General features: G+C 38.6%; 1 protein-coding gene across 2 annotated transcripts; it reads right to left on the minus strand.

The window, feature by feature from the left end:
• Positions 1-390: 390 nt before the first annotated feature.
• LOC148872359 (protein TRAUCO-like) lies at positions 391-22,091 on the minus strand. 2 transcript variants are annotated; one of them, XM_088971824.1, is made up of 3 exons: positions 20,463-22,051; positions 1,068-1,098; positions 391-918 (listed from the first exon to the last, which is right to left on the minus strand). In XM_088971824.1, the coding sequence occupies exons 1-2, from the start codon at positions 21,511-21,513 to the stop codon at positions 1,082-1,084; spliced, it is 1,068 nt and encodes a 355-aa protein (XP_088827950.1). In that variant the 5' UTR covers positions 21,514-22,051; the 3' UTR covers positions 391-918; positions 1,068-1,081. The 2 variants fall into 2 exon arrangements, with proteins under 2 accessions (XP_088827950.1, XP_088827949.1); XM_088971823.1 differs by lacking the exon at positions 1,068-1,098 and having other exon boundaries at positions 20,463-22,091.
• Between the last annotated feature and the right edge of the window lie 384 nt (positions 22,092-22,475).

Genomic DNA, 22,475 nt, shown 5'->3' on the forward strand with positions numbered 1-22,475 from the left:
CAAGTTAAATGAGGGTGAGACTATTGCGATTTTCACTCAATTTATATTGGATATCCTCTAAATTCCTCAAAATTTCAGCTTTTCTTTTCAAGGCCCTGCCGCCGTGGACCCATTCACATTAAAGTTCCAAGCATTTTTAACAACTTCAGAAAGGCTAGGTTCCAAACACCACATGACCTCAAAATGAAAAGGTTTAGGCCAGCTCGGGAAGAGTGTATATACAAATGCAGATCATGGATTTGCATTGAACATGATCGTATTTACTCTCTTCCCAAATGGAGCCTAAGGGCTTCATCTCCACTCAATGGTGGACCCTTGGCCCTAGTAAAATATTAAAAAAGGGTTTAAAGCAGCGCATTTACACCTGCATCCAAGCATCTAAAAACGATATGATGTCGAATAGACCACAACAGAAATTTTATTCCTGCAAAATCTTCAAAGTATATCATTACATTGTTAGCCTGTGCAAGCAAATCCTATGCTTCAGATGCAATGAGCTCATGCTTCCAATTTCCGAAGAAAATTTCATCATTTTACAACAGTCTCATTCGTTCATTAATCATTAATCAACCATGATACAAGAGATTAATTGCATGGATTCAACACCACCTGCATTATTTGCATGTGACAAGGCCAAGATACATTGGTTTTGTTAATTTTTTCTCTCACTGAACCCACCGTTTTCCACTTTACTGTCAAACCCATGATAAGGAACTTCAATCATGGGTTTAGGTATTGGACGGCCTTCAAAGTCCTGAGGAAAGAATTCGAAGTCAGGGCCGAAATTGAACTTTACCACACAATTGGGTTGGTTGGGGAGTGTATACATGGAAGCTGCAGGATAGTAGAGCCCCCCCTGCAGATCCTTGAAAGCAACGCCTTGGCATACTCCATTCTTAAAGAAAGATATCTCACTTCCTGCACGGCATAAAAGTAGTGTAAAACACATCCAAGATAAGCCACTGAAAGTAGGATATAAGCTAAACGCATTCCCCACTAATGGGAGACATTCTGCAAAGACTTTCCCTTGGTGGAAGTGTAAAGGAAGCAACTTTCTCAGTCAGTACCTCAGCAATATAGATCAGTAACAGCCTTCCTCTGCATATATTGAGAAGTTCATTTCATACAACTGCAGATTCGACCACAATAATATAATAATGGTATTATCTACAGTTTTTTAGTCATCCTAACCAAATTGCCCACACAACATAAAATGGGATGAATGTGAACTGTCCTAAACCAACTTCAACCATTAACAATAGCATTTTCCTAAACAAGGCTACACTAAAGCAGCATGTACAAGGTAGTTCACCTGCGCCACCCACTGGTAAACAAGCAGCACTTTTAATATGTAAGAAGTCCTCAACCATAGAATATTGCAATGAACAGTGAGAAAAAAAAAAAAAGCAAAATGCGAAGTCCATGCACAATGTGGCATCCAAGTGTCATGTGTGGGTCCTCAATACATCAGTTACTCCATCCCTTCGGTTAAACAGAGAAGTGAAATCAAAATTCTAGGCCAATGTATTATCCCAAGCCATGACAATGGAAAGATTTGATGATATCACTGAAAGGACCACACAATAGAGAGAGACAGAAGAGGCTATTGAGAAGTTAATGTAAATAAAGCTTGGGTTCTCCTGGGAGCAACATCCAGATAATTCTACAGTAGAGTAAAAGGCAGTTAAGATGAGAGATCAGAAGACTGAAGAAGATGAAGTGGTTGAGGAAAAATAATATCTGCTATGGAGAAGAAAAAAAAATATTGATTCAAGTCGTTGGCAATGACAATGCTGAAGAAAGAGGGACAAAAGGATGTTGAGGGACAGGAGGAGGTGGAGAATGCAAATAGACTAGTTAGCCTTTTAATATAAATGGGACTGTGGTAAGATGGAATGCTATTGAAGGTGTATAAATGAGGAGTAAGCCTGATGTTTGCTCCTTTAGGATTGCTTAGATGTCTTAATCCTATATTTGAATTGTCTTCTTTGGGAAGTGTTTTCTTTCATGACCAGTAACTGCAAACGAATTGTACTAAGATAAAATGAAGTCAGAAATACACAACTACAAAGCCATTGATTCATTCAAAACCATCCAATGAGTACAATCAGGTTATATTTAGTTTGTATGGCAGTCATCATCGTCAGCTAAGCATTGTCCCAAGTACATGGGATTGGCTACATGATTCCCATTTCACCATTCTCGTCTGTTCAGTGCCATATCCATTGTTGAATTATGACTGCTTAATTAATTTCTTACTACTCCAACCCATGTCCTTTTCGGTCTGCCACTAGCTTTTCTAGCCCATTCATCTTGTAACAGGCATCTTCTTCCTACGGGTGCTGTAGTCTGTAGATGAAATTCTATGCCCGTAATTAAACCATCAGAGTCTACTTTCTCTCATTTTATCACCTACTGGGCTACTCCTAGGCTCATCCATCTCAGTATTTGCATTTCTAACACACTCATTTTATGAACATGTTTATTGACTGCCCAACACTCCGATCCATACAATGTTACTGACCCTACAACTGTTTTATAGATTTTTTTTAGAGAAATAACTGAATATGTATTAAAAGAAGGGTTTTTATAGGTTAGTCCACCCCTAGAAATATAGAGCTCCACTCTAGGGGTGGGACTGAATCCTGACCGTGGATTGATGCCAAATCCACAGGCAGGATGCGGTTTATAGGGGGGCTACTAGTAGACTAGGAGGGGGCTGCAATTCAGATTTCTGAGGGGGATTACAGTCCAAAAATCCCTAATGCTATGTTTGGTTTGAAGGAAAAAGTAGGGAAAGGTAGGGAAACCAGTACAAACCTTGTATAGGTTTCCCTACTTTTTCCTTCAAACCAAACACAGCCTAAAAGAAACTCCACCTACTCAAAAACAAACCAGCAGAGCACAAAACAGAGACAAATGAGAGAAACACCCTACAACAATGAAGTTACAGATTACAGCCTGGACCTGAGAAGCCCCAGACGAAAAATTCTTTCCTTACCCTGCTCTTGCTAGAGAATCTGCCAACACATTTGCAGAACTAGGAACCCAATTGAATGAAGCATTCACCAAGATTCCAATTTCTACTACCCCCCCAGTCACCAACTGTTTTATAGATTTTCTTTTTTTCTTCTTTTTGAAAGGCAGCATAAAGTATTGTATTATATTACTATAGGGAGGGTGAGGCATCGAGCACCCTCAAAATTTACAAAATTCTATAAATGAAACACTGTAGCATATACAATATATCCCCAAAAAACATCAAAAATGATTAAAAAAAAAAACAATCTTCCCTAAAAGAGTCAACTTGAATCCCCAATAAATGGCAAATTAAGGACCATCCAATCTTGGTAACCAGAACCTCCAAAGAGGAAATCTTTCCTTCAAACACCCTATTATTCCTCTCCCTTCACACCTGCCAGATTACTGTGAAAGGCAAAAGATTCCACAAAATTTTTCCTTTAGGCTGTGTTTGTTTTGGTGTAAACTCAGTTTTACACCAATGAAAAATGTGACCCCAGTTCAATGATAGATGGAAAATAGAACCGAGGTATTTTGGAATTTTTCTCTCATATCATTTGGTTGTTACGGTGTAAAATTTCAGCTCATTCTGCTCTGAAACTCTCTCTTCGATGCTCATAATAATTCGGCGAATTAAATATTAATATTTTGGCCTTACTTTCTTAGAAAGAAATGAAAAAGGGTGGTAGATGTGTAGAATCAATGTAGATGAGAGACATTGAAGCACCTTAAGGCTCGAGCTTGATTGCGTACACCATAACAAGAAGCAAGCAATAATGGCGGAAAACGAAAATAGAAGGCTTCTCCAGTTCGCGCCCTTTCAGAGCATCATAGACAAGGGTGGGCAGTGGAAGGCTTCTCCAGTTCTCAAGCTTCAACACCAGAACCCACCACGGCATGGGCAGTGGAAGGCAGATGAAATCGGGAAGCATGGCTAGAGGAGATAGGAGTGCAGCAGTGGTCGGTCTAGAAAATGGGAAATCTACAACTGGTCTACATCGAAGGGGTAGTAAGGGTGGTGCCTGAAGGGTGCGAGAGGTTCATGCAGGTCATGAATCCTTGGTTTGGCACCTAAATAGCACCTAAATAGTTCGAGGCTGATCATCAACCAAGCTAACAGAATGTCTAGTTCGGCCTCAGCTACGACGTCCTCGAGGGTCAGCAATGGGATGCCTTCCGTGAGATCCTGAAGAGCGCAAATGGAGTCCATCTCAGTAACGATTACACAGGCACCGGCTTGCTTAACGGAAGCAGCACAACTCTTGTCGACATCTCCATACCCGCAGATAATTGCTACCTTGCCAACAATCATCACGGAACAGAGAGGAGCACTGCAAGACAGCAAAGAGGAGATCTTGGACAGAGGAGACATTGCAGGCCAGAGGAGCGAAGCTTGTTCTTTTGGTTGTTGGACGAAGAAAACGTTGCAGGACAGAGGCGAACAAAGCTTCTTCTTCTTGCTGTTGGACAGGGGATGTTGTAGGACAAAGAGGAGAAAAGCTTGTTCTTGCAAAGAGGAGACCGTTGGACAGAGAAGGGAAAGTTTACATTGATTTTATCGAAGTAAACTTTCCACTAATTTTCGATGGAAATATTGATAAGAATGAAATTTTACATCGATTTACGAGGTATATTAACACCTCAAACAAATGCATGCAAAATTGGACCGGGTGTAAAGTTTACCCTGATTCGCATTTACACCTTAAACAAATGCGGCCTTAATAGATAAGTCCCCTGCTCTCCAAGATAGTAAATCTGACACTAATCGAGGACAGACCCATTGCCTACAAAAAAGTTTAAGGAAATGACTCCAGACTAGAGAAGTGAAAGGGCAATGAATTATCAACAAATGATTAGCAGACTCAAATGACTCCCCACATAGAATTTTCCTTTTATGGCATTTGTCTATCACATAAAAATCTAGATGCGCGCCTCCATTTTGCCCATCCTGATCTAATTCTATGGTTGACATCCTCCTAAATTCTCCCATGTAATGAATTGTTCAACTAAGGCAATGGAAGATGTCACATCAAGTAACCTCGTCTCCAATCCTAGGCGTACCTTGATTTGCACATTGCTCCTATTATTGTTAAATTTACATTGCATATATTCTGTTTTAGTCCTACTTATTTTGAAACCTCTTGTTTCCAAGGTATTTGTACATGAACCTTATTTTGCATTTAATCCATCATTAGTTTGATCAATTAATACTATGTCATCAGCAAACAACAAGAACCTCTGGTATGTTTAATCAATTCATCTATGATGTTTTTCTATCAATAAATAATTGAATAACTTCATTAAAATTAAAAGAAGAGAGAAGATATGGCACAATCAGAAAAGGGAGAGATAAACTCTCTTGGCTCTCCCAAAGAAAAAAATCAAATTACAACAAAGACCAAAATAAATGATCTCTTCCCACCCCTTGTTTAGCCAATGCATCAACAAAAGAGTTGGCATCTCTTTTAACCCATTGAAATCTAACTTCCATTCCAAGTGTCACCCACTTGAATATCCTTTTTCATTAACATACTTCCACCAGCCCACATCTTCCTTTTGCAATCAGCTTATCACTAACTTTGAGTCACCTTCAATAATAAATTTCGAACATTCAACTCCTGGGCCCCTATACGAGTCACAAACACCAGTTGGACCAGAATAAAAGGCAAGAATTCTTCTTTCATCATTCCTGAAAACCCCTCCAATGCTTGAAGAACCGGGATTTCCTTCACTACTACCATCAAAATTCAGCTTAATGAAACCATCAGCCAATGGGGGCCAAAACCACCTTATAAAAGCAGCATGAGGAGCTGATTTTGCCACCATTCTTAAAATAAGGCCATAAAGAAGCCACCTGACCCTAGAGCTTTCGATTTTTCCATTGAGAAAACCTCCTCTCTAATCTCCTTAAGGATAAACACTCTTTCTAAATCCGCTGCAACAGTTTCTGGTACTCTATCCCAATCAAGGTTTGGAAGAGTCATGCTTCTCACTCCTGAATTCATAAAAATGCCTTTACAATAATCCACAAACAATTTAATGATTTATTCTCCCTGGTTACCCCTTGACCGTTCACCTCAACCCTTGTAATTAGATTCTTCCGCTTTCCAACGAGTAAAAGAATTTTGTGTTTCCATCCCCCTCCATAATCCAAATGCACCTGGACTTTTGTCTCAGTGAGATCTGTTCCTTCCTTAACACATCTTCCAACTCACACTTGAGCCTCCGACCTTCAACTCTATCATCTCTACTAATTTCTCTTAGCTCTTCTTTCTTGTCCAACTTTACAATCCTTGAGTAAACTCTCTCTTTGACTCCTCCACTTTACCAAATTGGCATTATTCCAAACTTTTATTTTCTCCTTTAATCTGTTTTTTTTTCGAAAAAAGGTTAACTTTATTCAAAAAAAGAGGTACATGAGGAGATGTACACAACAATTAGACACTCAGAAAGTTACATAGGCAGAAAACTATCACTAAATAAGTAATCCCTGTAAGCGCCAGATTTAGCTAGACTGTCAGCTTCAGAGTTTAGCTCCCTCAGAATCCAAACTACGTGAGCATTCAAGGAGGAGAGGATGTCTCTCACTTCAGTCAGGTAGTGAGCTAAGGCCCAAGGCCCACTGTTAGGATTAGTAAGCCAATTAATGGTATTGGCTGAATCTCCTTTAATGGTAAGATTTAATAAACCCAGGTCTTTTGCAAATCCTGGTGCCGGTTAAAGCTGCCATGACTTCGGCCTTTGTTGAGGAGGCTATCCCAATCGGCCCACTAAAAGCCCAATCTCTTTAACCTTCTTGAGAAACCAACACCTCCCTTCAAGCCCCTACAACCCACCTCTTGCCACCAAGCTCTATCATCTCTACAAAGGTAGAGTCCTTCAACTACATATTTTCAAATCTAAAAGGTGAGGGACTTCCAAAATTGGATTCTCATGCTAGGCAAATTGAACAGTGATTTAAGTGGCTCTAGGTAAAGCTCTAGAAACTAGATTCTCCCACAATTCCTCCCAAGTCCCAATCCACCGAGAAAAACCTGTCCAGTTTGGAACACACAGTGACTTCTTGAAAATTCATTCAAGTGAAATCAGCTTGTAATAAAGGAATTCTTTCAGCTCAAATGTATCCACAAACTCATTAAACTTTCTCACACTTGTGGTGATTCTCTGGTTTGGATTATTTACTTGTGTCATCAAACGTAACACAATAAAATCTCCACCTAAACACCAAGATCCTTCCCACACTCCCCTAACTACAGCCAGCTATTCGCAAAATTGAAATCTGCCTCTATAGGAATTTGGACCATAAACATTCGTCAATGTCCATTCCTTGCCATCAATTTCTCTTCTGATTTTGATTGAAACAAAGAATTGTCCAATTAACTCCACGCTCTCAATCTCCTCGTTCTTTCAAATAGTCATGATGCCTCCTGAAGCTCCCCAAGCTGGGGAAAAAGCCCAACTCAGGCCCTTAACACTCCAAATACTCCTGATCCACCTCCTATCAATTCCTTGAAGTTTTGCCTCTTGTAGTAAAACCGCATCCGGCCTCTCCTTCCTAAGGGTTTACCTTATTAATCTTCTTTTCTTTGCACTCCCTAATCCTCTCACATTCCAACTTAAGATCTTCATGCTGAAACCAATCTTTAAACCCAAACTGCCCAACCCTATTAGGAACCTCCCACTCTTCTTTCTTTCCTCTTGCTCTCCTCCCCATCATAAACTATATTGCTAAACAGATTTTCCACCTCGCTCTTCTTCTTTCTTCCTTTTCCTTTGCCCTTTTCCTTCCTTGAATACACTTCAGGCTTAAAGGCTTTTCTAGAGTGGATTTCTTCTTCTTTCTTTTTGAGTTCCCCTTGGGTTCTGATTGTGTCTCTCTGATTTCCTGATTTTTCAATTCAATTCCAGAGAAGGACTTGACACTCGCTTTACTTCCTCTATCATTTGCCTCCCTCTCAGCTTCTACCAACAAGTTAGCCTTACTATCATGTCCACTAACCCCCAAATCTCCAATATCCCTTTCACCCCCAGGTGTAGTGGCAATCTAGTTTTCAGGATTCATAGGATTGTGAACAGCCGGATCTGCAAGAACAGGGGAAGGCACACAAATGGCAATAGAATCAGCAATTATTGTAGTAGAGGAACAAAAATCAGAGAAAGTACAAAGAGATTAGTGGGAAACTCCCTGTTCAACTCTATCGTAAGCTAAACCCTCATCAAGCACTAGCTTTTTCGGATCTCTCGGAGTTGAACCCTGCTCTGCTTCAGGTTGGCATTGCCTTTGCACTTCTTTGCTATGCATTAGGTTGCATCTGAAGACCCCAATGTTATCATTCATCCTTTGGCTACTAATATGGTCGTCAGTTTTATCACCCTTGATCACATTCATGAACACTTCACAGTCCATAGAGACCTCACCAGATTTGCAGTCCTTTAGCGGCATAGTACCTGACATAGAATGATCATCAAACAAAATCTCCGTACCCAGCTCATGCTCATCATTGCTCAATCTTTTGTTTGCTTGGTCAAATCAAGACTTCCAATACTGGAAGGTTGGTTGACTTCTTCATCACCTTCAAACTACAAATTCTCCCAGTCACTGTCTTTGTTAGAGTCCTCCCTAAGTTCTCAGTTGTATTTCAGGTTTGGTCTGTTAGGAATGGTGGAGTTTCCTTTAGATAAAGTTCTCCAAGTCAGCTTGTTGGATTTCTGAAACCCTGGACTCACCCTCTGGAGTAGCTTCCATGACGGGAGCAAACCTATTTTGCACCGCTGCTGGGGGAGGATTTCACTAAACCGTAATGAACCAACCCCATGGTCCATAAAATTAATGCAAAGACTAGGTTCAACCTGACCTGACTCGCACTGTTGAACGACCTACAGCACCCACTAATGCAGGATCTTTGTGATTCAGCACTATACCTGCAACCAACTTAGGTCTAGATGTGTAGCACAAACAAAGAACTAACAGAGAAGAGATGGAAATGAGATGAAAACCCTAGGCAATCACACCTAAGGGTGAGGACAATCACACCCCCAACTTGGCAATCACACCAAAATCTGTAGAGAACTTTCTTTGTTCATTAGCAAAAACTGTCTTCAAAATGAACCATACAAGCTTAATAAAAAGATCAAAGGAAGAAACTTGCCCCCCAAGTTAGCTTTCCCAACAAGCCACTTACAAAAAGGAGCTAAACTAGACTAAACCTGCCCCAAACAATTACAAACATAAATCTGTAGAGAACTTTCTTTGTTCATTAGCAAAAACTGTCTTCAAAATGAACCATACAAGCTTAATAAAAAGATCAAAGGAAGAAACTTGCCCCCCAAGTTAGCTTTCCCAACAAGCCACTTACAAAAAGGAGCTAAACTAGACTAAACCTGCCCCAAACAATTACAAACATAAATCCAAACAAAGGGAAATTACTAGACAGACCTGTTCCCAAACATAACCCCCCTAAACATGGAAAATTACAAAAGCACCTTGCTGTCCAGAAATGTAAGAATACCAAATAAGTCCTGTCCAGCAGCTAACTCATCCACACAAAGAGCATCTTAAGATGGATTCAAGACTCTAGGGTCTTCCCAAGTTGATCCACTGCTAACACAGCTCCCATGTGGGCCCCACGTCTTCATAATGATGCCAAATGAGCATAGGAGCAGCTTTGGTTCTCTTTTGATATGCCTTAAGTTGATCCCCATCACCCGCCACTATTAAATTTGCCACCTTTCCACCTAACTTGTTGGACACGGCTGTATTGTCCAACAGGTAACAGCACCTCTGCATACGACTTTACAGCCATTTGATTCTGAAATTTTGAGATTCTCAGCTTCTCGACAAAAGGAGTCTTCCGACTTCCTTTTCCTGAAGAAAAATTTGGGTTTCCTTCTTAGGAAGCCAATTTTCAAAATCCTTTGCTGCCCCTTCACCACATGGCTCCACTCTCTAGCCTTCCCTTTGCCACACAACACATCCAACCATCCACATCATCATCGCCGTCCTCCTTACCCCTTCTAAACAAGAGTTTCACTTCGGCTCCTGATGCTTCTGAAATTTTGTACCACAGCCCATCTATAAGCACCTGTAGAGTCTCAGGTTTCTTAAGTCATACACCTCCAAAATCCCTCCCATAGTCAAAGCAACTTTGTGGAACATTGTTTCCTTCCAATGGTGAAAAGGCAGCCCACACAGCCTGACAGTGAAAGCTCCTTCACTTGGCAACAGTTCGTTTGCTAGGGGACACCAGCGTTGAATCATCACCAAACCTTCACCAATCTCAACGTTGAGCTTTCCAATTCCTCTCCCTCTACATCCAGTAAAGTCCTACTATCATCAAAAGGCCTTTATCACTGCCGATGAGTTTATTTTCAGAACCTCCTAGGCTTTTTCTAAGATTCTTTCCGATCAGGATTCAATTTTTCTGTTGTGGTTACATATTTCCTCTCCCACAATCCTTTGTCCTCCTCCAAAGACAGATTTGGTTCCACAGAGGAGGACCAGATTGATTCTATTTGGTACCCCCAGACAACCTTCTTCCTCCACCGAGATTTTTCCTTTTGCAGCTATGGGCTCTGAAGACCTTTCCTCTATTTCCTTCATTTTCCGCTTCTTCTCCAAAGATTCTTCTTTTGCCTTTGTGTTTTAACTGATAAGTTACAGCTCCACTGTTAAAGCCAAGTACTGTTGCAAAGCTTCTGCTGCCATCTTCCAACCCCTTCCGTTTTTTCATTCCAGAAAGCAGATCAACCTCTTTTATCCAGGCCCAAAAAATTTACCAAGTGTCACAAAAGCACCTTTTCAATTTTCCAATAATTCTGCCCAGTAAATAGTGCTATCTTCTTCGGTTGAAACCTTCCAGTTTGCCTGTCTTTGCGAGTGTAAGACTCCCACTAGGAAGCCTTTAAACTACAAGGTTGCTTTACCTCTTAACAGGATTGTCACCTTTGAAAATTCATTAATCTTCAGGACTGAGCCCCTGCTGGTTCTCATCTCCCCCAGAGAAAAAGACTTAGCTTCAACTCCGAACTTCTTCCTCCATCTGTTGGCACAAATGAAGAGCCTATCTTCCTCCATCTGATCACCATGACAAACTTTACTTTCCAAAGATTATACTCAAATATCCTGATCTTCTCATGTAACCAAAATGACCTATGAAGGACAAGAGATTAATTTTTCAATAAATGGCGCAACAGTTGCATCTTTTTTCTTGCCAACTGGACATCCTGTTTTGAATGAAAAAGACCTACAGCTCTAAAAACCACATTTTTCTCAAATGTCTTGAGTTCACATCCCCTCCTTTCTTCTTCCTCCACTCCAGCAAAATCAGAAAACCCTGTTCCAACTTGGACCCTATTCGATTGTAATCTGATTTGTAATCGAGGCTGCATCCTGTGCCTCCCCTTGGGAAGACTTATTATATATTTTTATGGTTTGATTAATTAACAAATAATTTTACTTTTCATGGTATCTAGTTCCTAACCACTATCATCCCCACTCTATAACGTACTTCAAAAAGCCAAACTCCCCTCCAGCACTGTCATTAAAAGGGGTAACAGAAAAAGAGTCATCCTAATCTTTGTTCAACTGCTCAACTACCAAATAGAGTATTATCCTTCAAACCTTGTTCTTATAATTCCTTCCCCCCAAATTTCTTACAAGGACCAGCCCACAAAGCCCTCCTCTTAAAAAAAGGGAAAATAAAATAAAATAAAATAAAAGCTTTATAATATTAACAAATCTCTGATTCTTCTGCCCTTTGGTTGTCTCCCAAATTTTTGTCCTTTCACATGAGCCTTCAAGAAACGAATCCTAAAAACTGAAACTATCAAGCTTAAAACAAACCCTTCAACACTGTTCCTTCTACAACCCAAATCAACCCATGCTTGGATGGTTGGCTTACTATTTTGATAGGATTAACTTACAAAGCTACTATAATTCAAAATGGCAAGTAAATGATATATGTAATGAAGACAAGATTAGCTAGAAGACTAAAAGGGAGACAAAGAGAAAGATACCTATTTAAGTCTCTTAATCATCTCTTATTTGATTTATACAATTGCTTGCTATGGTTTTTTGAGCCTTAAATGTGCAACTACACTTATTCTAACAATTCCTTGAACATTTATTAACTAATTCCATGTTTTTAGAAAACTTCCCTGATTCTTTAGATCCTTCAAATATCTTAGCAAAATATCCCTAAAATTTCCCCACCTCTGCATGGTGAATCATAGATACTGAAATTTTGAACCAAGATAATAACAAACTGACTAGCGTAACACAACTTTAGTAAGATGAGGTGTTTCCCGTATCAGTGTCTTATAAGGTTTGTTGCATCCACTATCATGACAACATCTGTCAATGAACTTCTCCAGAAAGGTGTCTTCTGACCATAGTTGTCAAGGTGTCACCTAGGCGACTAGGCGCCCTGCCCAAATGCCTTGACTTATAGCAACTAGGCACCCCTTTTAGGCAACTAAGCGCCTTGCTAGGTGACAAAAATAAGAAGTCAGATGCCTTATATAACATCATTCATATTGTTGTATCTTATTAATATGTGTGATAATACATTTTATTATATACCATATATATCATTTATACTTTGCTTTAATGTTTTACTATTGAAATTTAAAATATCAAAGGGTTTCGAGGAGAGGAAAAGAAAGAAAGAATAGAAGTATAAAGAGGTTCTTTTTTTTATATTCTCTCTCTCTAATTAAATAAAAGGGTTTTGAGGAGAGGAAAAGAAAGAAACACAGAAAGAAAAAGAAAGAAAAAGAAAGAAAGAAAAAGAAAGAAAGAAAGAGGAAAGAAAGAAAAGAAGTATAAAGAGGTTCTTATTTTCACCGACCACTAGTTGGTGAAGTGAAAGGATACTATGAAGAGGCTATTTAGGACAGTTTCTAGTTCACAAGAAAACCCTGAAGAATGTAGTACTAGTTCTTCCTTCACAAAGTCTTTGTCAATAAAAAATAGGGAAGAAATAAACTATAGTAATATAGAAAAATCCTAATAAAATTGGACTATCCTCAAGATTGCACCCTCGGAAATCTATAAGAGAAGAATGTTTAGTCTAAAAACAAATCTTAATGTTAGAACTCTTGAAAGGGCTATTGCGTTAGGAAACGGATCAGAAAGCTTTCCTCTTATAGATAGAAGAGTAATAGAAACCGATAAAAAGAAAGTTGATTGTGATTTTTTACACTTTGGCTTAATACAGGTAGCTATAAAACCATTAACCAGATTAGGACTTCAAATAGCTGCTCTAGCTTGTTTGACAGATTCTAGACATAATAAATTTAGTGATTCCTTATTAGGAGTCATAGAAGGAAGCCTTCATCAAGGACCCATCTATTTTAATGCCTTCCCTAATTTTTTGGTGTCACTAACGGACCCAGGGATATATGAAGCCTTAACCCTTAGGCTGCAGACCCAAGGTTTCGATATGAAACCAGGGTCAGAAAGCGTAGCGTTAGTCTACAGAGTGTACTTTAAGACTATGAATACTATTTCTCCTAATACAAGGATAACCGAAACAAGAGGAATGACTACCTTGTTCTAGACCAACGCTAGGAATAATGTTACCATTCCTAGGCAAATCACCTCGAAAGATGTGAAGTTGCCAGATAGCTGGTCAATAGCTAAAGCTAAACCTCCCAAACCCATGAAGTCCATTGAATTAGCTTCAATATTCAGTGAACAAGATGGATCTATAGATCTAAGTTTTAGAAGAGCCTCGATTTCTTCGAAGCCCTCGTATTCTGAACCTATGGAGGTGAGATCTTCTTATTCGAGAAGGTCTATTGATCTGTCAGAACCAGCACGTCCTCCTCCCAGCATCATCTATGCCACGTATGAAACACCAACAGTAGACACCCCACCTTCGGATTATCATACAGCTCCAAAAGGGAATCAGGCAGTGAAATCTTATGAGCCTACAGAGGCAGATTTCGAAATTAATATCTTGGAACTAAAAGAAGAATTCCAGATAGACAAAGACCTTATTAGGTTAGATTTTAACTCACAACCCATAAAGAAAATATGGTTCTTTGAAAATTTCTCTAAAAACAAGAGAGATCGCAACAGAGAATTATGGTACGATGACATGATAGAATCAAAAGAAAATATTCCGTTTTGGGATTGGTTCTCAAAACAAAAGCAATTTAAAAACATAAAACCCCTATAGAAGAATTGGATCTCTGTGTTACGGAAAAACTTTCTAGAGCATGGAAAACGGTCTCTGTTGGAAAGATAGTGGAATCAGTCCATCCACCTTTAGAAGCAATAAAGATAGGGAAAGATGAGCTAATTGCAAGCCCAATAAAAAATTCAACAATAATAAAAGAATCTAAAACAGTTATTACAGAACATTGCTCTCAAATTATAGAGAAAAGTAATTATACAAATATATGTCTTAACGTGTTAGGAAAACAAACTAATAGAATAGAAAACCTCTTAAGTTCCTTAGATGTTTCTAAACCTAGAACAATAAGCAAAAAGGAAAAGCCCATGGCAGTAATGTCAAGTTTCACAGAAGACATGAAAATACAGAAAACTCCTCTAGGTTTATCAAAGGTAAGTTATAAGGAGCTACCTACGAGACTAATTTCCTCCTCAAAATGGGAGAAAGGAGAAACATCTAAACCTTCTAAAAGTGAGAAGGCAGAAAAGGCCTCAAATTCATACTCAATAAAACAACTGAGTGAAGGATCTGATGAAGAAAAAGAATCAATAAAAGAATTAGAAAACTCATTAGAGCTAAATAAGCTCTCTTATCAAAGTAAAAAGCCTTGGTATCCTAGGCAGACCCTCGTAGACCTATTATTTGAAGAATCAACTAATCCTCAGGTTGGCTATAACTGGAATACTTTTTATGAGTGGAATTTGAATGGAAAATCTGAATACCAGATTCATGAAATGATACATCACATGACAATGTATGCTAGTGCTAGCAAATTGGCTAGGAATGAAGAAAAGGTAATTGCCACAATTATTACCGAATCCTTCACAGGACAATTAAAGGGATGATGGACTCACTACTTGACTGAAGCAGAAAAAGATTTTATTTTGAATGCAGTCAAGAGAGACGAAGACAGAGAAGTGGTCTAAGTCCAGGCCAACCCATATAGGATGCAGTCATGACTCTAATTTTGAATATCCTTAGTCATTTTATAGGAGAGTCAAATAATATGGCCAAAAGATTAAGTGAACAATTAATAAACCTTAGATGTAAAACACTATCTGATTTTAGATGGTATAAAGACGTTTTCTTGTCTAAAGTTCATAGACTCACCGACTCCAGACAAAATTACTGGAAGGAACACTTTATCTCTGGCCTTCCTCCAGTATTTGCTAAAAAGGGTTAGAAATCATCTTCCGAACATAGGAGGCGGTAGAATGTTATATCCTCATTATACCTATGGATATATGGTCCAAGTAATTAAGCAAGTTAGACTAGATTTATGTAATGAGTTATGCCTAAAAAGGCAAATTAAGAAAGAGAGAACTAACTCTAAAAGAGAGTTAGGAGATTTTTGTTACCAGTTTGGAATGGCCCCTGAGCCATCCCGTTCTAAACCGGTATACAAAAAGAAAAAATCAAAATTTTATAAAAGGAAAGAAGAAAAGAAAAACAAGAAACCAAACTTCTCTAAAAGAAAAGAAATCAAAAGTCCCACTTGTTTCAAGTGTGGTAAAAAGGAACATTACGCTAATAAGTGTTTTAAAAATACAAAAAAGATTAATGAATTAGGAGAATCTAGAAGAAGATATATCTGAAAGAGAATCTTCAACCTCTTCAGGAGAATGTTGTGCCAATGGAATATGTACTTGTAAAAATGAGACAAGTACAGATGAAGAAGAATCAGGGGAAATCAATGTATTAACCCTGGATGAAGAACACCTCTTAGAGATTCTGGATGAAATTCCTTAGGAGGAATCAAAGAAAAAGCATCTGCTTATGGCCCTCCAAAACAAAGAAAAAGAAAATAAAGAAAAATCTAAAAGGCCATTCAAAGTGAAAAATACAATCTCATATAGTGAGATTATGAGAAGAGCTCAAGCAGGAACCTCTAAGCCCCCTTCTCTTAATGACCTTAGACAAGAGGTTAATGAGCTCAAAAAAGAAATCAAAACCCTAAAAGCCAGGGTTAACCAGTTGGAAGCTAAAAGTTTCTAGACGGGGCGGTCTGAATAATCCCCAGAATTAAAAACCACCAAATTTATTGGAGATGACGAAGAGTTCATATACTCTATTGAGTAAGTCAAGTACCAAAAATGGTATTCAAAAATCACCATCAGAATAAAAGATTTCAATTTCTCAGTTATCGCCTTAATTGACTAAGGAGTTTATATAAATTGTATCAGAGAAGGAATTGTACCTTCTAAATACTTTGGGAAAACCTCTCAGTAGATAAACACTGCTAACGGAAGGAAATTAGGGATAAAATACAAAATCCCCATTGCCCATATTTGCAACCAAGGAACTTGCTTGAAATCTACTTTCCTTATGGTAAAGGATTTAAAGCAAGAAGTAATCTTGGGTACACCCTTCCTACTATCAATCTTACCCTATCAAATAGACTCGACGGGGATTACCACCACTATAGGTGAAATATCAGTCACTTATAAATTTTGTCAAAAACCAAAATTATCCACAAGAAACACCCTAAAAGAAAGTCTAAAGGGTAAAGTCAAATTTATCTCCGAACTACAAACAGAGATAAAAGAAAAGCAACTCATTAAGTTGCCAAATGAGCCAAAGACCTAGCTGGAAATTGAAAATTTCCAGACAAAAATAGAAAAGGAGATATGCATTGAAACCCCTAGCGCATTCTGGCACAGGAAAAGGCACATGGTTAATCTTCCATATGAAGAAGGAAAAAGCACATGGTTAATCTTCCATAGGCATTGAAACCCCTAGTGCATTCTATTCAAGGATTTCTTTTTTGTTCACTTTTACAGTTCACTTTTGGTATCAGAGCTTTCCTCGGGATTTTGAACCTGAGGCCTCTTCTGCCTTTTCACTTTTAGAAGGTTTAGATGTTTCTCCTTCTCCCATTTTGAGGAGGAAATTAATCTCGTAGGTAGCTCCTTATAACTAACATTTCATAAATCTAGAAGAGTTTTCTATATCTTCATGTCTTCTGGGAAACTTGACATTACTGCCATGGGCTTTTCCCTTTTGCTTATTGTTCTAGGTTTAGAAACCTCTAAGAAACTTAAGAGGGTTTCTATTCTATTAGTTTGTTTGACTAACACGTTAAGACATATATTTGTATAATTATTTTGCTCTATAATTTGAGAACAATATCTTGGAATAACTGTTTCAGATTCGTAACATGCTCTAGAAAGTTTTTCCATAACACAGAGATATAACTCTTCTATAGGGGGTTTTACAGAACATTTTCTTTTGAGTATATCATGTCATCGTACCATAATTCTTTATTGTGATCTCTCATTTTTAGAGAAATTTTCAAAGAACCATCTTTTCTTTATTGGTTGTGAGTTAAAATCTAACCTAATAAGGTCTTTGTCCATCTGGATTTATTCTTCTAGTTCCAAGAAAATAATTTCGAAATCTGCCTCTGTAGGCTCATAAGATTTTACTAACTGATTCCCTTTTGGAGTTGTATGATAATCCAAAGGTGGGGTGTCTACTGTTGGTGTTTCTTACGTGGCATAAATGATGCTCGGAGGAATACATGTTGGTTCTAAATGATCAATAGACCTTCTCGAATAAGAAGATCTCACCTCCATAGGTTCAAAATACGAGGGCCTCGAAGAAATCGAGGCTCTTCTAAACTTTAGCCCTACAGATCCATCTTGTTTACTGAATATTGAAGCTAATTCAGTGAACTCCATGGGTCTGGGAGGTTCAGCTTTAGCTATTGACCAACTATCCAACAACTTTACATCTTTCCAGGTGATTTGTTTAGGAATGGTAACATTATTCCTAGCGTTGGTCTAGAACAAGGTAGTCACTCCTCTTGTTTCGGTTATCCTTGTATTAGGACAAATAGCATTCATAGTCTTAAAGTACACCCTATAGACTAATGCTACGTTTTTTGACCCTGGTTTCATATCGAAACCTTGGGTCTGCAACCTAAGGGTTAAGGCTTCATATATCCCTGGGTCCGTTAGTGACATCGAAAAATTAGAGAAGGCATTAAAATAGATGGGTCCTTGATGAAAGCTTCCTTCTATGACACCTAATAAGGAATCACTAAATTTATTATGTCTAGAATCTGTCAAACAAGCTAGAGCAACCATTTGAACTCCTAATCTGGTTAATGGTTTTATAGCTACCTGTATTAAGCCAAAGTGTATAAAATGACAATCAACTTTCTTTTTATAGGTTTCTATTACTCTTCTATCTATAAGAGGAAAGCTTTCTGATTCGTTTCCTAACACGATAGTCCTTTCAACAGTTCTAACATTAAGATATGTTTTTAGACTAAACATACCTCTCTTCTAGATTTCCGAGGGTGCAATCTTGGGGATAGTCCAATTTTGTAAGGATTTTTCTATATTACTATAGTTTATTCTTTCATATTTTTTATTCACAAAGACTTTGTGAAGGAAGAACTAATACTACATTCTTCAGGGTTTTCTTTTGAACTAGAAACTGTCCTAATAGCCTCTTCATCATATCCTTTCACTTCACCAACTAGTGGTCAGTCAACTTACACGACCTTGGTGAAGCAAGTTTTTCCGTTACGGAAAGAAAGAGGAAAGAAAGAATAGAAGTATAAAGAGGTTCTTTTTTCCTACTCTCTCTCTATAATTAAAAAAAAAAAACAGAAATTCCGTCCCTGTTTTTCTGTTTTAGTTTACATCTTGAATATTCATCATATAAAGTTAATAACCAAGTTAATAACCTTCTCTAGCTGCTAGTTGATATGAAACTGCTCCATTAAGTACTTAATATAGTAGTATTATTTTCGAAAATAATGAAATTAATATATGTAAAAGATTTTTATCTTTTAGATGTGATCATTTGTCACATTTTTAGAGGAAATTTAATGTCCTTAATAAAAAAGAGTGCTATTTTTTTTAAATTAGTATACATGCTGAATAGTACATAAAATTAGGAAACTAACCAAATGTTAGTTCTGTATATTATAAAATTCTTATTGCCTAGGTGATTAGGCGCACTAATGTCGCCTAGAATCACCTAAATGCCTTGATAACTATGCTTCTGACATGGTTTAAAAGGCAACAATTTTTCCTATCATGAGGTCATCCAAAATATGAAAATAGGAGCAAAGAAGGAAAAATGGCAATACAAGGTTTTAAATTTCATTGAAATTTTGACATCTTGGTTTGGACCTTTCAGTTTTGTATACCACCAAAATGAAACATATATAAGGTTTTAGAATTCTAAATGTAATGGGAAATATTTAAGGGTCCGTTTGGTTCGTAGTCAGAATTGGAATGGCCCATACCGATAGTCCGTTTGGTTCAGACAGGAATGGGAATGGAAAATGAAATCAGTAGGAATGGGATTTTATTCCCAAGGGAGGGGCAGGGAATGGCCATTCACTCAAATGGGGGAATGCCATTCCAGCAGAAATGGGAATGGGATTCCAATTCCATCCAACCAAACAGTTGGAATTGGAATAGCCCATTCCCATTCCGATTCCGATTCCAGACCTCTATTCCCACGAACCAAACAGGGTCTAAAGAGAGACAGTAAAGGAGACAATATAGGAACTGACCAGACTTAGAAGAAAGAAAATAAAAAATATGAAGCAAAAGAAAGAGTATACAGACAAATTTTTCCTGATGCAATAGAATGTCTTATTGTGTTTCATCCAGTCATCTAGAATCCTGAAATGCCAGTGAAATTTCAAGAAAATTTTCATATTGGAGGAGATTGAAACCCACCCGAAAACTGAAATTTAAAACCTGGATTGACGAGAACAATCATTTATTGCTGTCCAAGAATACTTTGACGCACACAAATGGACCAAAACATTTATCTCTCCACACAACAGAATTCTAAGTCTATACTTAGATGAACATAAATGATCCACTAAGCTCATCACTGAAATAGAATTTTCTAAAGGACATAACAGGCCACGTCATAGAACAAAAATAGTAGATAACAGTTTAAAAGAAACCTAAGAGCAATAACATTATAGAAGAAGGCATATATTATCTTATACACACCCGGTACTACTTTGATGAGAACAATCATTTATTGCTGTCCAAGAATACTTTGACACATACAAATGGACCGAAACATTTATTCTCTCCAAACAAGAGAATTCTAAGTCTATACTTAGAAGAACATAAATGATCCACTAAGCTCATCACTGAAATGGAATTTTCTAAAGTACATAACAGGCCACATCATAGAACAAAAATAGTAGATAACAATTTAAAAGAAACCTAAGAGCAATAACATTATAGAAGAAGGCATATATTATCTTATACACACCTGGTACTACTTTGGGGGGATCTTCCTTCCCATCAAGAGAATACTGATACCTTTGCCCCTTATACCAAACCAATTGTGGAGGTTTTGGTGCATAAAGACTACCCTCTGGCAGATTAATGTAGCATCCAATAACATCACCTTCAGCATACCCTTCTTCTCCATACTTCTCCCTCAAGGCCTTATGTATCTTACTTCCATCAATATCCCTATAACCAAAACTATTCCCATCATAACCCACAGGTGCCTGCAAATCCCCCTTCTCTGTCGACCATCCAAGCCTGGTGTGCCCTGTTTCACCAAGCTTTGCCACCTTAATTTCGAAATACCAAGCTCCCTCCACAACCCCTCTAGTTGTCCTAACCATCCGGTATCCTTTTGAACTCCCTGCTGACAACCTATCGTCGCTCAGCTCAACTTTCTCTGCCTTGTAGACCTTGGAAAGACAAATTTTCATCTCAGGAGTGTCATCGGTCTTGTCGGGGAACCGGGGAATCGGTGCTATTAGAACAGTGTCTTCGGCAGTAACATTGGCATTGGATTTGCTCTTCTTTTTCCACTTTCGAGATGTTGATTTCGTCCAAACGTTGTTGTTTTTCTTCTTTGGCTTCTTCACCGCTGCCGTTGTTGCAGCTGCCGTTGGCTGAGCTTCTGGCGTTGCTTCCGGCGCCACCTGTTCCGGCGGCATTGTTTCAGAAGATTGAAAATTTAAGGAAGAGAGAGACTTTTGTTTCTTCGTTGGAGGATCCTCATCTTCGTCGGAAGCTGTAGTGGGTTTTAGTGATTCTCGTTCTTCTTCTTCTTGGGGTTGTGGTGGCTGGGGTTCTTCTTCGTCGTTGTCATCATCGGAGATTTCGTCTTCAGAGAGCTCGTCTGAGTTATCTTGGTCTTCTTTTATGTGGTTTTCCTGGTTGTTTTCAGGAGGTATAGTGGTGGCAGAGACAGTGGGGTCAGCGGTGGCGGGGGTCATTTGGTCTTGATTGATGAGGCCGTTGTTGCTCCAATCATCGTCTTCGTCATCTTCGTCTCTGTAAGTGGCTCTTAAGCTTTCCATAATGGAGAGAAATGGAGAAACACTGAAAGATTGGCGAGGGTTTTGTTAGGGTTTGTTATCCAACTTTTCTTTTAGGTTATGGCTCCTGCCTCTTTTACTCGTAGCCCCAGAGCATAGGAGAAATGACAGAGACGATACCAAAAAGAGAGAGAGAGAACTCAATGCGTACAGTGGGCTGGAGATTAGTCTAGAACCAGGAGAGAAATTCAATGTGCTGTGGTCGATAAGAGTTGGGATCTCCTGCCAACAAAAAACGTTCTAACCCCTTATCAATCTCATCTAACATCGCAGAGAGAGAGAATTCAATGCGTACAGTGGGCTGGAGATTAGTCTAGAACCAGGAGAGAAATTCAATGTGCTGTGGTCGATAAGAGTTGGGATCTCCTGCCAACAAAAAACGTTCTAACCCCTTATCAATCTCATCTAACATCGCAGAGAGAGAGAATTCAATGCGTACAGTGGGCTGGAGATTAGTCTAGAACCAGGAGAGAAATTCAATGTGCTGTGGTCAATAAAAGTTGGGATGTCCTACCAACAAAAAACGTTCTAACCCCTTATCAACCTAATCTAACATCGCACATCAAAGTGGGATCCACCATAGAAATGAGACCCGCTACGAATGAGATATGCGGTGTCGGATCATGTTGGTAGAGCGTTGGAACGTGAGATATGCGATGTCGGCTAAGTAACTAGTCCGCGAGATAGCTTACTACGTCATAACTGGCTATAGGGGGAGCTTGTTACAATGCGAGTTTGATGACCCCCGATCTACTGAAAGGGAATACTCTAAATCTATCCCAACTCGTGAGTTAGGGTAACTAGTTAGATCTAATACTTAGGCAGAAAAACTGCCCTAAAGGCAACCTTGAAAGGGGTCACCTCGAAATATCCCTGGAAACTCGCTATAAAGTAGCTCGCTACAAGGTAACTCACAACTAAGCGACGCAATACTTTCTGGAAGC

The sequence above is a fragment of the Nelumbo lutea genome, chromosome 2, assembly GCF_056320005.1.
Source record: "Nelumbo lutea isolate HS-2025 chromosome 2, American lotus-T2T, whole genome shotgun sequence".
Classification (NCBI taxonomy): Eukaryota; Viridiplantae; Streptophyta; class Magnoliopsida; order Proteales; family Nelumbonaceae; genus Nelumbo; species Nelumbo lutea.